The sequence below is a fragment of the Choloepus didactylus genome, chromosome 22, assembly GCF_015220235.1.
Source record: "Choloepus didactylus isolate mChoDid1 chromosome 22, mChoDid1.pri, whole genome shotgun sequence".
NCBI classification, from domain to species: domain Eukaryota; kingdom Metazoa; phylum Chordata; class Mammalia; order Pilosa; family Megalonychidae; genus Choloepus; species Choloepus didactylus.
The window spans coordinates 39389065-39404694 of NC_051328.1; the positions used below are offsets into that span (position 1 = coordinate 39389065).

Below are 15630 nucleotides of genomic sequence, written 5' to 3' on the forward strand. Positions count from 1 at the left end.
CCTGGGTGGTTTTTCCCAATTAATCTATCCCATGTCTAACTCGTGTGTGTGTGTAAAACTGCCCTCCACACACTCCACTTCCAAATCCAGAGGGCACACGCGGTGAAACCAACACCCAGACCAAGACGCAGAACGCAGCCAGAATCAGCGGCCAGAACTCCGCGGCGGCTCCCAGAAGCTCCCCGCTCCCTGCCTGGGTCACCGCGCAGGGGGTCTCTCTCCTGGCTGCTCCCACCAGCGACCAGCTTTGCCTGTCTTTGAACTTTATACAAATGGAAGAACGCCATGTGTTCTCTTTGGATCCGTTTTTTTTTTTTTAATTCAGTTTCATTGCGATATATTCACATACCATACAATCATCCATGGTGTGCAATCAACTGTTCGTAGTACCATCATATTTATGCATTCATCACCCCAATCTATTTTTGAACATTTTCCTTATACCAGAAAGAATCAGAATAAGAATAAAAAATAAAAATAAAAAAGAACACCCATATCATTCCACTCCCCCATCCCACCCTATTTTTCATTTAGTTTTTGTCCCCATTTTTCTATTCATCCATCCATCCACTGGATAAAGGGAGTGCATTGATCCGGTTTTTAACCCCTCAATATTATGTTTGTGACATTTACCCAAGTTGCTGCATGAATTTATTCATTACCTGTGTAATTTGTAAATTCTCATAGCTCTATACAAACATACGGATTATGAGAAATGTGTGTATCTATAGGAGCATGTAGAAATGTCGATGTATAGAAATATATGTAGAAATGCATGTGTATATACATATATAAAAATCGATGTGGCCGTCTATGTATACGGGTGTGTATATGTCCCACAGAGCAGAGATGCAGAACGGACTTGTTTCTGGCAAACATACCAAGCTTCACGTATCTTTTGGCTGTTTTTGAGTGGTCTGGGTCTGGGGGTGTTTACAGAGAGAAACAGCGTTCTGTAATCCTCAGAGCAAACTCTGAGGGCGGGTTCGCTCGGCTCCGTTTCTTGTGGGCGAGGACAACCGTAAGGGTAGAGAAGCCCCCGGACCCTGGCCGCGCTCTCGGAGCGCCCCCTGACGCCCCGCCCTCCCCCCCCCCCACCGCAGGCCAAGGACAGCTTCCCTGGAGCCCCTCCACGACCCTGCCCCTCCGCCCCCCGCGGATGCTGCCGCCCGGAGCCTGCCAAGCCCCGAGCTGCCGGGGGGACGCCGGGTGCTCACAGCAGGAGGTCTGCTGCTACAACGGCTCACCTACACCTGCATGGAAGCTGTGCAGCCCCCCGCCAGGTAGGCGCCCCCCACCCCCAAAGCCCAAAGGAGATGGGGGGAAGCACCTGCAGGTGAATTGTCCTGCCCCGAGGTGGAGGAGGGCAAACTTGGGGAAACTGAGTCTGGGTTTACAGCTGTGCCACCTGGGCAGGTTACTGCACCTCTTTGGGCCTCTATGGCTTCACCTGTGAAATGGGAAACAGTAGGAGCTCATTCAGCAAGGGTCTCGCCTGGAGCTACTGAGCACCCGATTTGGGCCAGATTGAGACTTTCCTTAAACATGCCAGCTGCATTCCCCCACAACCAGGGGCGCGACTCTTGGATGCCCCAGAAGGCCGGGGCTTTTCTCCCCAATCCGCAGCCCTGAGGCGTTTGAGGCAGAGGCCTGGGGAGCTCTGCAGTCCAGATGGGATGTATCCCCCAGAGGGAGGGGCAGGCAGAGCCCTTGTTCAAATCCACTCGCCAGCTGGTTTCATCCTTAAGTCTCCCCGTCTGCACACGGGGCTGAAATGCACAGTCACGGGGGGCTCTGACGTTTCAAGTTGTTCACTCCCCCTTGGAGCAGACAATCCATGAGACACTGGTGACTATGAATGCCCATCTCCGTGGGAGAAGAGGTTTGTTGAATCTCTGGTGGGGAGGGCTTCAGATCCTTGTGGAGAGCAGGACTGCGAGGGGAGAAGCTGCCCCCCTAAGTGGGTAGAGGGGGTGGGGTGGGGTACGGCGTCTTCCACTCAGTCTGGCTGGGGCTGAGCCTTTAGAAAACAGCAGCTGCTTGGGCTGTGCCTTCTGGTGAGAGCCTGGAGCTTCCCACGGGCCTTAATTATCACAGATGCCTCCGAGAAGGTGCCCCAGCCCCGTCTCCCGAGGCCCAGGGAGGAGGGCGGGAGGACGGTGAGAATTAGCACACTTTGTTTTCTTTGGGATGAGGTCACAGCCATCTCAAGGGACTCAGCACCCTGAATTATACTCGGGATTACAGTCTAGGACGCGTCTGAGTGCTGGGCCAGTCCCGGTGCTCAGGGCAAGACTAGCTCCTAAACGGCTTCCTCAGCAAGACAAAGTGGTGCCCCTCCTAGTGGAAGCAGCACATAAAGGCAAGCCCCTCTAGGCAGACAAATCCCAAGAGGTGCTGCTCCTTCTGGACTGCAACAGGGAAGGATTGGATAACAGAGCTTGGGTTAGATTCCAGCCTCACTTGCCACCTAGGCCGGTAGCTTTTGTGCAGTGGACACACCATACAACTGTACCTGGCATTCCCAGGAGTCTCCCCATACGTCTCATTTAATGTTCACCCAACCCCCGGGGTTGAAGGAGCTGTTATCCACCTTATCATACAGCGGAAGACACTGGCTCTCAGAGAGGCTAAGTCACTTGCCCAGGGTCACACAGCATACGTAGGTGGACTTTCAGTCCAGTTGTTCAGTCCGTAGGCCGTTGGTGCAGGTGTGAGCCGGCTCTCTTCCTCACCTCCTTTGGGTCTTTGTTCAGAAGCCACTTCCTCAGGGAAAACTTCCCTGTCTAAATTGCAGTCCCTCTACTAGCTGTTCCTTGCCCTCCTTGCCTGCTTAATTTTTCTCTCTAGCACGACTGGAAATACTGTGTTGTACTTGTCCATTTTCTGTTCTTCCCTTCTTGAAGGTCAACCTCATGGAGACTCGCAGTTTTGTCTGTTTTCTTCACTGCTGTAGCCCCAGCGCTGAAAACAGTCGCTGGGCCTGTAAGAGGTACTCAGTAAACATGGAGTGAACGACTGGTTTTCAATGGCCAACAGGAAGAGCTGTCAAACAGTTAGTTAATAGTAACAATTATCTCATCCAACACAGGGTTTCTCAACCTGGGCACTAATGAAATTTTGGAACAGATAATTCTTTGTGGTGGGGGCTGTCCTGTGCATTGCAGGATGCTTAGCAGCGCCCCTGGCCTCTAACCACTGGATGGCTGTAGCAGCCCCCTCCCCAGTTGTGGCAACCCAGGCTGTCTCTAGGCAGTTATGTCCTGCAGGTGGAGGGGGCGGGGGGCAAGATCAACTTGGTTGAGAACTTCAGGTCCAACAGGAATCAATGCCAGGCCCCATTCTAGGCAGCTTACACCCTTCTTTGCACTCTTGGTTCCTCCAAAGCAGCCCTCAAGACAAGGAGTTGGGTGCAGTAAGTTTATTTGGGAGGCGATTCCAGGACATTCTAGTGAGGGAATGGAAAGAGTGAGATCCTGGGGCCTCCAGGCCTGCAGGGGTCTGCAAGTAGAGCAATGGGAGGCCTTGACCAAGTGTCTGGGAAAATAGAGTAAATGTGCCCGCTTTCCTTGTAACAGGTGCCACATGGGCTGCTAACAGTCTCCCCTAACAGTCTCCTCCCCCCCTACCTTTCGTATTTGCTTTTGCTGAAATCCTACCACCTCAAGTCATTTAAATGAATGAATAGATTCATTCCACAAACATTCAGGTCAGCCTTTCTGGTGTGTGAGGCATTTCCCTAATCTCTCAGGATGCAAAGATGAAGAAAGCAAGTCAACCGATAAGGAAGCAAGCAAACATATTGTTGCAAATTCCGAATAATGTCCAAAGGAGACAAACGGGACAGTGATGGAGAGCCATGGCACCTGGGAACCTACCCAGCCCGGGGGTCAGGGACAGCCTCTTACAGGAGGCATTTAAGCAGAGCAGGAGTATAAGAAGGAGCCAGGCATGCAAACCCGGGGAAAAGTGTGTCGGGCAGAGAGAACAGCATATGCAGAGGTCCTGGGGTGGGAAAGGGATCAGTGCCTTTAAAGAACCCGGGGAGGCCCAGAACAGTGAGTGAGGGGTGAGGTCAGCAGAGGCCACGCCACGTGGGGCCTGGTGGGCGTGAGGAAGAATTCAGAGTTTATTCCAAGTGCACTGGAAAGTTTTTGAGCAGGGGCGTGTCATGATTAGATTTTATTTATTTACTTATTTGTTTGTTTGTTTATGTTTTAACTGCTGTGTGGATAGTGGACGGTAGCAGGTAGGCGTGTAATGTGGGGAGCCATTTGGAAGCTGTTGCAGCAATCCAGGGGTGACGTGGAGGTGGTCTGCAGTGGACATGGAGAGACATGGACAGATGTGACATGGTCTAGAATTAGAAAGGCTGAACGTGCTTGGATGTGGAGCAAGGAAAGAGGGAGCTGAAGGTTTTGTTTCCGCAGGGTCTGGCCTCGAGTGAGGGCACGGGCTGCCCCTGCCACTCAGAAGCCTTTGATCAATGCCAAAGAGAATACAAGCAGGAAATGCTAACACATTTCCTGTTTGGCAAAGACTAGTGTTGAAAATATTTTTTAACGTGCAAACCAAGCCAGTGGGACAAGGGATAGTTGGAAGATTGGAATGTAGCAGCAGGATCTCATCATGTCATCCTCTATTTTGGAAGTTGGAAACTGCTGGTTCCTCCATTGTTTCAACTTCTAGGCTAAGAGCAACCACTTTGGTAATCATCTTTTTAGAGCAAAAGCTAGCCAGCACTTTACCCAGTACCCATCGTGTACTTAAAAAAGCACTACATAGTACCTCAACTTCCTTATTTTTGTCAAATTTCGTAGTCAAACTACAGCAGAGGTCACAAATGTGGTCTCAGACCTGTCTTATTTGATCTCCAAAGTGCTTTAAAAGTCTCAAAGCTAGAGATACCAATATTTAAAATCAGAAGATTTATATTTGTAAAATCTAGTTCGATAGTTTAAAAGAATCAGAGCTTCTGGGAACACGGGTGACAACTGGCCAAAGCTGAGCCGCAGCTGATCGGTTTTAAATGGAAACGCTCGCCAGTTTGCCCCTGGTCCCTGCCTGGCCTGCTTTCCGTCATTTTCGCTACCTGTCCTTTGGTGACATTTGGTGTTTTGAAGGGCTGCCAATCTGTTGGCTTTGGTAACTCTTCCTGTTGAAAATGTACTGGCTAGAGAACAGGCAAGCAGCTGTAACAAAAGACCCATTAATGTCGGGGCCAAAGCTATTAGATGTTTACTTCTCTCTTGGTTAATAGCCAGGGACCCGGGTACCTTCCACCCTGCTGCTCTGCGACCCGACAGATGACCTTGACCACAAAGTCGAGGTGACTCCCAGCCTGTAAGAAGGAGGCTGGAGAGAGGGAGGGGAGTAAAGGGCCATCCGTCCAAGGGCAAGGCCAGAAGTTGCCTTGCTGCATCTGCTAGTGACCTGCCTGCTGGATCTGGGTCGCGCAGTCACACCCGGCTACAGGAAGGGCCCTGGTTGGTGGGTCAGGCTCAGGCAAAGCTCGACAGCTCTGTGGCCTGCAGGGAAGAGGGGGTGCTGAAGCTGGGGGGCGATGGAGCCTCCATGTCCCCTCGGGAATCGCTAGGCTTCCTGAGCCCCTGGATCGGGGGGCTCTCCTCAGCTGCGTGCCGGCTGAGGGCCTGGCTTTACCCACGGACTGTGTTAGTTCTAGACTGGCTGGTGCAGCCGAAACCCCGACGACTTGGCGGCAGCAGCTGGCTCCTGGACGGCCCCGAGGAGGTGTCACAAGGTACTTGCCCAGCGCCGGGGTCCCCCCTTCCTCAGGCTGCCACCCTGGAGTGTCTGTCCCCTATGAGGGGTCCCCATCGGCCCAAACCCCTTGGCCCTCTTTGATCGTCCTTCACCCCGACATGAGACAGGGGAGGGGTCAGCCAGGTTTTCAGAATCCCCCGTACAGAGGGATTGACTTCCCGGGGGATGGTCGGGAGGGAGGGGGCTTGGGGCTGTTTTTGGGATCCCCAAATGCAGTAAGGTGCTCCCTTCTCCGTAATGGTGAGGCCTCCTTCCCGGATGGGTGGAGAACAGTTTCTGAGAGGAAAGACAGACCGGGGCCCTAGAGAATTGCAGGGTTGGGTGTGTACAACTTGCATCTGCTTGTGACCACACACATTTGTGTGTGTGTGGCTGTGGTCATTGGGGTGTGCATCTGTGTGTGGCTTCGGATCTGAATAGTTAAGCCTTGATGTACACACATAGGCGTGTGACATAATGTGTGTGTGTGAGGATTTGTGTGTGGTGTGAACATGTGTGTGCATAAGTGTTCAAGAGCGTAGGTGTGTGAGCGTGGATACGGTGTGTATGGGTGTCACTGCACACACAGGCACGTTCAGGGTCATGTGACTTTGGGTGTGTGTGTGTGAGTGTGCACGGGTGTGAGTGCATGCACACACACATGCTGCTGGCCTGGAATCTTGGGTGCAGCTGAGAGGTGGCCCCTCTGGGCCGGGGTATGGCTGTCGCCTGCTGGGGGCCCCCTTGAGCCCCCCGGTGTGTGTCCCCCCACAGCAGAGTCGTGCAGCACCACCGTGGACGAGGAGGGGGAGGAGCTGCTGCTCTGTCCCTCGGGCTTCGAGTGCCTCATCCTGGTCCCGGAGGACAAGGACAAGGGCATCCCCAACCGCGGCCAGTGTGTCAGGGAGCCGCAGGCAGGTGAGTGTGGGGACCCCCTCGTGCCCGGCCCGCTCCCCAGCCTCCTGTCCCAGGCCCTCTGCCCCGCCCCTGTCAGGCCCGCTTGGGACCCCGGGCCCTGGCTCTGCAGTCCCAGCTCTGCCCTTCCAACCTGGGGTGGCCTTGGGGGCAGTCGCTCCACATCTCCGGGCCTCAGTTTCCTCACCTGTAAAATGGGCTGCTCCAAGCTGTTGGGAGGATTAATTGAGCTCATTCACTCAGAGCCGGGCAATGATGGGTGCTCAGCCCACACCGGGTTTTGACCTCTAGCTATGTGTCGATTTTGAACGGTGTGGAATTTGACTTGTCCCAGAAGCCCTAACTTCCCGGAGCTTCTGCCAGGACCATGGGTTTGACTAAATTGGGATTTGTCTTGAGAATGAGGACAAGGATGATCAATGTGTGGATTAAGCCGCTTTCGTCTGCCTGGTTTTCCCAGCACGGGGCAAGCAGTGACTCCTGATGGTGTGGGAAGCCTGCGGGAGCCTTGTGCATGGTGTAAGGGGGCAGGAAACGGGGGCAAGTCGGAACCTGGGACGGTAGGGAGCTCTCGGTTAGCCGGGCCAAAGGTGGGCTCTGTGGAACTGTGAGACCACCCAGGGGTGCCTGGCTCCGGGGATTCGTCCTAGCAGAGAGTTTAGCACTGATTCAGGGCATACTTGCTGGGAGGTGGTGGAGGGCTGGCTGTAAACCCCTCCGTGTGTGGTTTTCCAGCTTTAGGCAAATGACTGTGTGCTTTGAGATACATGCTTCCCCTAGAGAGCGAGATGCCGTGGTCTCTATATTAGCTTTATTGTCATCTGGCTTAGAGAGCTGTGAAGCTGAGGGCAAGAACTGGCTCACAAGGAGAAACTGTGTTTTCTGTCCCAGAAACCACGCCCCAGCATGGAGCCCCGTGCTCCCCGAGGGCCACCCCAGTGCTCCCAAGGGCCATGACCTCTGTGCTCCCCAAGGGAAGGCTTGAGTTCAGGGACTTGCCTGGAAGATGCACATGGCTAATAAGGAGCAGAGCTGGAATTCTCTCTTCATATAAATGCCCGCATCTGTTTTCCTGAGCCATTTGATACAAAGCGCAAATCTCATGCCCACAACCGGACGCAAGTGCCCCCCGAGTCTGCTTCCGGAAGTGCCAATGACAATTCCACTTCCAAGGGCTACCAGCCTGGGCCCCGGCCTCGGAGGGGTCCCGCCTTCCACAGGCGGAGAGCGGACAAAGGGCCTGCAAGGCAACTTCGTTTCCGGAGAGCAGGCTCAGGCAGAGGCAGGCCATTTTTCTGAGTGGGTTGGAGTCCCCCAGAAGCTGAGCCTGCAGAGCCAAGCTCTGGGGACTGTACCCCAGTCCTCACAGCGACAAAGCGACTTTCCCCTGCATTGGTGCCCGAGAAGACTAAAGCAGGGCTGTGCAGCTGGGCAGGAGGGGGTTGGTTTTGTGAGAGTGACAGGCTGGGTAGACAGATGAGGCCTGGTGGGGGAGGGCGGCGTGGGTGCCCGGTTTCCAGCGCACCTCTGGCTCCCTCCTGTGGCACCGTGGGGCAAATTCAAACCCAGTGGGAGGGAGGGGGCCCAGGAATGTTCCAGAGAGAACAGTCTGGCCTGGAATAACCCCACCCACTTGCCTTTGGGGAAGAGTCATTGCCCAGCTGCTGGCAGGGTCACCCGGGTTGTGGGTTGGCCCCGTTGGGCTTCATCACCTTGTGCAATAAATGTCACCTGTGTGATTTTAAGTGTGGCCGCACGCCCAAAGGAAAACAGAGCGTCCAGCTATTGCCTAAAGATGATTTATTAATGTTATAGCAGAGAAGATGAAGCTCATGCATTGAGGATGAAGAGAATTAAATGCTGGAGGGATTGCTGAGGGAGAGGCGTTGCAGATTCTGGCCAGCATTTTCCCCCTTTCCCACAAATATTTTACTGCTCTACTTGGGGGTCTGGGGGCTGCAGAAAGGGAGTTAAAGCCAGACTATGGTGAGAATTCCTTAGTGGAAATTCCTATGTAGCAATTTAACACATTTGACAAATTGCTGACATTTGACCACTTTTTACATACAAAAATGGTAATTTCACGTGGTTCCACTTAATATTTGCTTTGTCATTATTTAAATATTTGCATTGAATGAAATTGCTTCTTTTAGTATTCACGATAAATTTAAGAGATAATCATTTTATGCCCATTTTCAGAGAGGATCAGTGAAGCAGTGGAGCAAAGATTTATGCTCACAAATTATTTGTCATTTGCAGTAATCCTATTAGTTTCTTTTGAATGGGCTCCCAAAAGTACCATTCACTCCCCATTCCAGCAAATTTTCTCATGACATTTCACTATGTTGAAATTTTGCTTTCTGCTCATCTGTTGAGATAGCGGTTCTCAAATTTTTGGTCTCAGGATCCTTTACACGCTTAAAAATTGTTGAGGACCTCAAGAGCTTTCCTTTATATGGCTTAGTTATAGCCATGGATAATCCCTGTGGTAGGAATTAAGTCTGAGACATTTAAAATATTTATGTTATAATTCACTTAAAAATAACAATGATAAGCCCATTATGTATTAAACAAATAAAATTTTTATTAAAAATAAATATTTTCCAGAACCAAAAAAAATAATGAGAAGAGTGGCATTGTTTTGCATTTTGGCAATTCTCTTTAATAAATGGGTTCAAAGAAGACAGCTGGATTCTCATTTCACTGCTGCATCCATTCAGCCGTGATTTCACCCCAGGCAACCCCCGGGAAACCCCACTGGACTCCCGTGAGAGAATGACAGTGAAAGGCACAAATAACCTGTCAATATTTTATGAAAATGGTTTTCACCTTCTGAACCCCTGAAAGGGAGCTTCATGGAATACTAAGAGAACCTTCCGTGTGTTTTCCAGATGGGCAATTCCTACGCCATGAATTTCCCAAGGAATACCCAGGTAAGAGGAGAAATCTCCACTTTCTCTGCAGCGGGCGCTGGAAAGGGGAATGAACATTTCTGGGAGAAGAGGAAAGTTAAAAGCCTGTTTGCTGTTGTGAGAGTTACAGTTTGAAGCTGCTGTGAAAAGGAACACCCCTCTTCTCCCCAGTTGCTCTTATTCCCTCACGCGGCACCCTAGGGTGGGGTGGTGAGCTGCCCGACCTGCTCCTGTTGTGAAAGTCTCTCCCGCAGCCCGAGTCTTCCTCCAGTGGTGTCTGACATGGGCAGACGCCACTTCAGACCATGGGCCGGGTGGGTCCCAGCGGGATGAGGCCGGGGTCCAGACCCGGGAGCTGACTGGACCTCTGGTCAGGTGACCGAGACAGGAACTGAGGCAGCAGCTCAGGGCTGAGAGATGGGGACAAGGTGGGGACCACGATGGAGACACAACGTGAAAACCCTGTTGTCTGATGGTGGATGGGAAGGTGTGAGCCAGAGAGGGGCTCATAGCAAATGTGGTCTCATGCTTAACCAGGGACTCGATGTGCTAAGTCCCTCCTGCTCTCTGTCAGGGAATTAGGAAATATGGCTGACACCATTCATCCATCTGTCTGTCCAGCCAGCCAGCCAACCATCCACCCACCCACCCACTCATCCACCCATCCAATAGTTCATCACCATCCATCTATTCAATCATACATTGATCCATCCATCGCTCTATCCAATCATCCATCCACCCAGTCCCCCATCCATCCATCCATCCATCCGTCCATCCAATCATTCAGTCTCCTCCCTCCCTTCCTTCCATTCTTCCATGCATGCAACATACCTTTGTCATTAATTTTCGGCACCTGTTTATCAGGCTTGCTCCTTGTTCTGTGCTGGGGCTGAAGTAACAGTTTGAACATCACAGACCCCGTCCCTGCCCTCATGCAGCATCTCCCAAGCAGGAAATGCAAACAAGGAAAAAGCCGGAGCGGTTTCCTTATGCTCACAGTGATAAGGGCTGCTGCGGTCACATACGAGCTACCGGGAGAGGGTTGTTGGTCGTTCCGGAAGGCTTCCTGGGGACGGGCATTCCAGCGCAGCCTGAAGAATAGGAGAGAGCTGGCAGAGGAACGCAGGCGTGAAACCCCGAGGGGGAAGAGCTTGGCCGTGGTCACTGCAGCTGGAGTGCGTAGTGAGCTAGGCAGACGCTGGCAGGAGAAGAGGCTGGAAGTGTGGGCAGGGCAAGATCACCCAGCCGTGGGGCCATGGTGTGCAGAGGGGGAGGCTGCGGGTGTGAACGGTGTGAACTCATTTGGGAGAAAGGGGGCTATTGGGCCAGGGAACAGACAAGGCCAAGAGATTTGGGCTTGATTTGGCAGTCCCTGGGCAGGCACAGCCACCCAGACAGAGCTTTGTTCTTTTTGCAGACGGCGACACAAAAAACGTGGCAGAGCATGGAAAGGGACGACAGGGGAACTTTCCATAAAGCAACAACCCACGGGTAGGAGGGGCAAGTGAGCCAACGGAAGGGGTGGGTTGGGGCAGCCAGGTGGTACGGACACCTGTCAAAATGAAGTTGACCATGGGAGGGTGACGGTGGGGCCTTACCTCCTGGTAGTGTTTTAAAGTTCCCTCATAGTTTGAAAGTGAAGAGTCAAGGAACTTTGTGTGTAGTCAGAAGCAGACACCCTTCTGGACCTAAATCCAAAGACGAGGCTGGGTTATAACTTTCCTTTCCACTCCTTTGCCTCGACGCCTCTGTGACTAGGTAGACAGTGGCCGCCATGCCCCATGAAGCCTTGTCTGTCTGTCTCTCCCTCCCTTCTGTCAGAGGATACTACTGAGTGCCAACTCCAGGAAGGGGCAGTACCAGGCGCTCAGCTGTGCAACGTGAGCTGATAGATATCCAGTCTATGCCAGGCGTGGTCCAGGGGGTACCACAGCGGGCACAGCAGACAAGATTCCTACTCTCAGGGGAGTTACACCCTCAGAGGAAGAGACAGACAACAAACAAGTCAACCAAAAACTGACCAAGAAAGCGAGGGGCTGTAGTAAGTGTTGTGAAGGAAATGAGCAGGCGATGTGGTGCAGAGTTCCTGGACGGGGGCGTGGGAGCTGCATTAGAGGGTCAATCAAGGAGGCCTTCTCTGAGGAGGTGACCGCACAGCCAAGACCTGGACGTGGGAAGATGCTGCCAGAGGAAGACCTGGGGAAAGGTTGCTAAGGCAGAGGGAGCTGGGAGCAAAAGTCCCAAGGCAGGAAAGCACCTGGCTTTGAGGAGCCAGAGGGAGACCATTAGGCTGGGAAAAGGACGGAGGAGGGGGCAGCCAGCTGGAGCAGCAGTGACTGTAAATAAAGTGCAGACTCTGCTGTTAGGACACCCTCAGAGATGGTGCAGGCAGATGCAAAGGATGTGGGCACACAGCCAGCAGAGGGTATCAGCTGTGAAATCCCAGTACCCACCCCCCCTGCACTGGCAGAGAGAAGCCTAGGAAACCCAGAATGCCCTTGGAAGGCAAACATCAGATTTCAGATTCCAGAATATTCAGGTCTGAATCCTCCGGGGGACTCTGGTTCTGGCAGGGACGGATGCCAGCCTGCCTATTGCCCGCTGGTGACAGGAGCACTCCCTGGGAGGGGGTGGGGTGTGTCTGGGGACTGTGAGCTCAAATCAGAGTCAGCGGGTCAGAACAGGACTTTGAGAGCCACGCGAGGATGTTTTTTGAGAGTAGGGGCTTTGGAGCCAGGCTGGCCTGGGCTTAAGTTCTCACCCCCACCCCACATGACCACAAGCAAATGAGCTGAGCTGTCTGAACCCCAGTTCCCTCATCTGTAACGTGGGAGTGACCGTGAGGGCTGCAGCAGAAACTCAGCAAGAGGATGTGCATAAAGATGTCCCGGCGTGCCCAGTGGCGAGCTCTCAGTAAATGGGAGCTCACACAGCCCCAATATAGGCTTTTTTCTTGATTGCTAAGAATCAGCTCAGAGGGGCTGTTTCCTTCTGTGCCCTCGGACAGCGTTTCAGGAGCCGGCTGCTGCCTCCTGGTCCAGGAGAGCTACGTCTGCAGGACCAGTCCTGGCTCTGTGCAGAGCACAGCCCCATCGCCAAGGCAAGCAAAGCATGGCGCAGACACGGCAGCCCCGACTGAGCTAGGAACATCAGGCCCCAGCATTTCCTGACTGGAACTGAGAACTCTTATTTGTGCCTCTTTGGGTTGCACAGGAAAGGAAGCCCGAGTCAAACTGGCTTAAAGCAAAAGGGGGATTTATTGACTCACGTACCTGAAAAAGTCCAGGGTCAGGTCTGGCCCCATCAGCAGGGGCAGGAGGTGGCCCAGCGTGCCTTCCTCAAGGGCTGCAGCCTCGCCTGGGGAGGCCTCTGCCAGCAGATCAAAGGCTGCTGGGGGTTTGGGGGATGAATGAGGATGACCCTATGTGGGTCCCATCTGGAGCCCACAGCACACATGCACACGCTCCCGGTGGCACACAGAGAGGCTGCGTGATCGCATTCACCATCCTGGCGCTCAGCAACCGCGGATGGCATCCAGGCCAAGCCAGGCAACATGCTGCTTCCTATTTATGCAGAAAAACAGACCATCTCCCATGTTCATTAAACAAATCCTGCTGGAAAAGCCAAGCAGCATCAGAGCTGAGCAAAGGCAGAGGGAAAAAAAAAAAAAACACACCACTTTTTTCCTTAAATTATTCCTTGGAAAGAGCAGTGGGTGACTTAACCAGGCTGATGAGAGCATGGGTTTCTGCAGCAGGCTGGCGCGCACGGAGGTCCCCACTGTGACTCGGATCTGGAAGTCTGGGCCATTGAACTGTGCAAGCTTTTCCAGACCGTTTCAAAGGGGCCAGGTGACTGCATGTGATTCATGGGTCAGGCCCAGAAAGCGGTTCTTAGAATTTAATCCTCATGGAAACCGGAATCTTTCCGGTGTTTCTGGCCGGGCAGGGGGAAGGCGATTAAACAGGCCGTGACAGCTTGTTCTGTCCAAGCCGCAGCTCCTGCTAATCTCTTCTTTGCTTCATTTTCAGCTGATTTGCGAGAACGTTCCTCCAGCTTCCTACTGAGCCTTGGGAACCCTTGGGTCACCACAGTTTGATCCCCAGAGGCCCAGCTTGGCTGAGTGGGAGCCCGGGTAGTCTGAACCCCACTGGTCTCTGCCTTCTTATCCGGGAATGACTTAGGAGAGACCCCCAAGACCTTCGCCCTGAAGGGGAGCTGCCACCTCTGGGTGCCCCAGTGGAGCCCCTCCTAAGAGTTCGGGGTCTTGGTTATTCACATATATTCAGGGACCCTTGTACCCATCCCACATGTTCTCAAAATAAACCCATTCATCATAACATGGAAATGACTTGACCGACTCGTGAATGATTCATAGTTTAACCACCTGATGATCTTGAATCGCATCTACTGGAGTCTGAATTTTAGAAGAGGCGGGAGGAGGCTTCGGAACAAGCAAAACATCAACAAAACGCAATGCCCAGTGTCTGGTGGTTTGGGGGACGCTGTCAACTTTTATTCTGGGTGTGGGGAGTGGATGGGGCTACGGGGTGAGGTGCTGTCCTCTTTGCTGCCTGGAATCGGGAATGCGTGGCCATGTGCCTCCCTCTTTTAGTTTGTTTTTTAAACAACTTGATTAAGATAAACTTCAAACCATAAAATTCAGCCATTTAAAGTATACAGCTCAGTGGTGTTCAGTATATTCACAGAGCTGTGCAACCATCGCCAGTTAATCTCAAAACATTTTCACCAATTCAAAAAGATACCCCTAAGCCAACAACTGTTCTAAAAAGAAAACGCATGGACAAAAAAATTCTTCAGAAGTAAAAATATTTCTTTTCCTAAAAAGAAAGAAACCTGATGCCTGTTAGCCCACTCCCCATTCCCCACCCCTCCCCCAGCTCCTGGCAACTGCAGATCTACTTTCTGTGTGTGGATTTCCGCCTTCTGGACCTTGACATGGATGGAATTATGCAGTCTGTGGTCTTTTGTGACTAGCTTCTTTGGCTTAGCATGATGTTTTCAAGGTTCCTTCATATTGGAGCATGAATCAGGATGTTATTCCTTTTTATGGCCAAATAATATTCCATCGTATGGATAGACCACATTTTGTTTGTCCATTTGGCCACTGATGGACACTTGGGTCGTTGCCACCTTTTGGCTCCTATGGATAAGGCTGCCCTGAACTTCATCCATGAGTTTCTACGTGGACATGGGATTTTAGTTTGGATCCTCCTGACGCAGACCTTGAGATGAGAATTTGTTAAAAGTGATTTCTTAGGAAGCTCTTTGGCAAAACTGGCAGAGGGGTGGGGAAGGGGGTGGGAGGAGAGGCGGTCAGACCAGGGTGAGGAGTCACGGCCCCCTGAGGGCCCCTTTGCCTCCACAAACCCCTGGGGGTCCCAGAGGCTGGCTCCAAAGCCTGCAAGCAGCCTGTGCCCCCTCAGGGCACCCCAAGTTGGTTTAGTGCCATGTGGTTGCCATCTTGAAATTCTCAGTAAATGTTAAACGAGGGTCCCCGCCTTTCATTTGGCGCTGGGCCCCACAAACGGTGCAAGTGGCCTCGTGCCACACTGTGGATCGGCCCCACACTGCCCAGGGAGGAATCACACAAAGGGACTCGAGGGGACAGAGCCCCGGGGGCATCTGATACACCCCCCTAATTTCAACAGTCCACACACACTCACACTCACACACACACTTGCAGTCTTGTTGGGGGACAATGATTAAATTCAACCAATAAACTTGCCTTTTCAGTGCAGCCCAATGGTAATTGGGTATTGATCAGTCATTTGACAGGATTCAATCGTTCTAATTCCAAAACGGCTTCCTGGTGAGACAAACACCCAGGTTTTAAAAGCAAGCGCCTGCGCCTCCTACCCGCCCACAAACACACTCTTTCTCTCTATAAAATGGATATTCTCTTGAAAAACACTGAAAGTCCAGTTTGAAGAGGAGGTGGATGACTGAGGGACCGTTTTTTTTTTGCCATTTCTGGGCATAGTTCATTCACATGGCTCAATAATTTTTTTTCTTTTTG

The 15630-nt window shown here is 52.3% G+C and overlaps 1 protein-coding gene across 1 annotated transcript; it reads left to right on the top strand.

Moving 5' to 3' along the window:
- The first annotated feature begins 813 nt into the window (after positions 1–813).
- On the top strand, positions 814–13941 carry WFDC1 (WAP four-disulfide core domain 1). The gene is made up of 7 exons (XM_037815794.1): positions 814–823; positions 1104–1283; positions 5678–5761; positions 6538–6681; positions 9570–9611; positions 11008–11081; positions 13622–13941. The coding sequence occupies exons 1-6, from the start codon at positions 814–816 to the stop codon at positions 11064–11066; spliced, it is 519 nt and encodes a 172-aa protein (XP_037671722.1). The 3' UTR covers positions 11067–11081; positions 13622–13941.
- The last annotated feature ends 1689 nt before the right edge of the window (positions 13942–15630 follow it).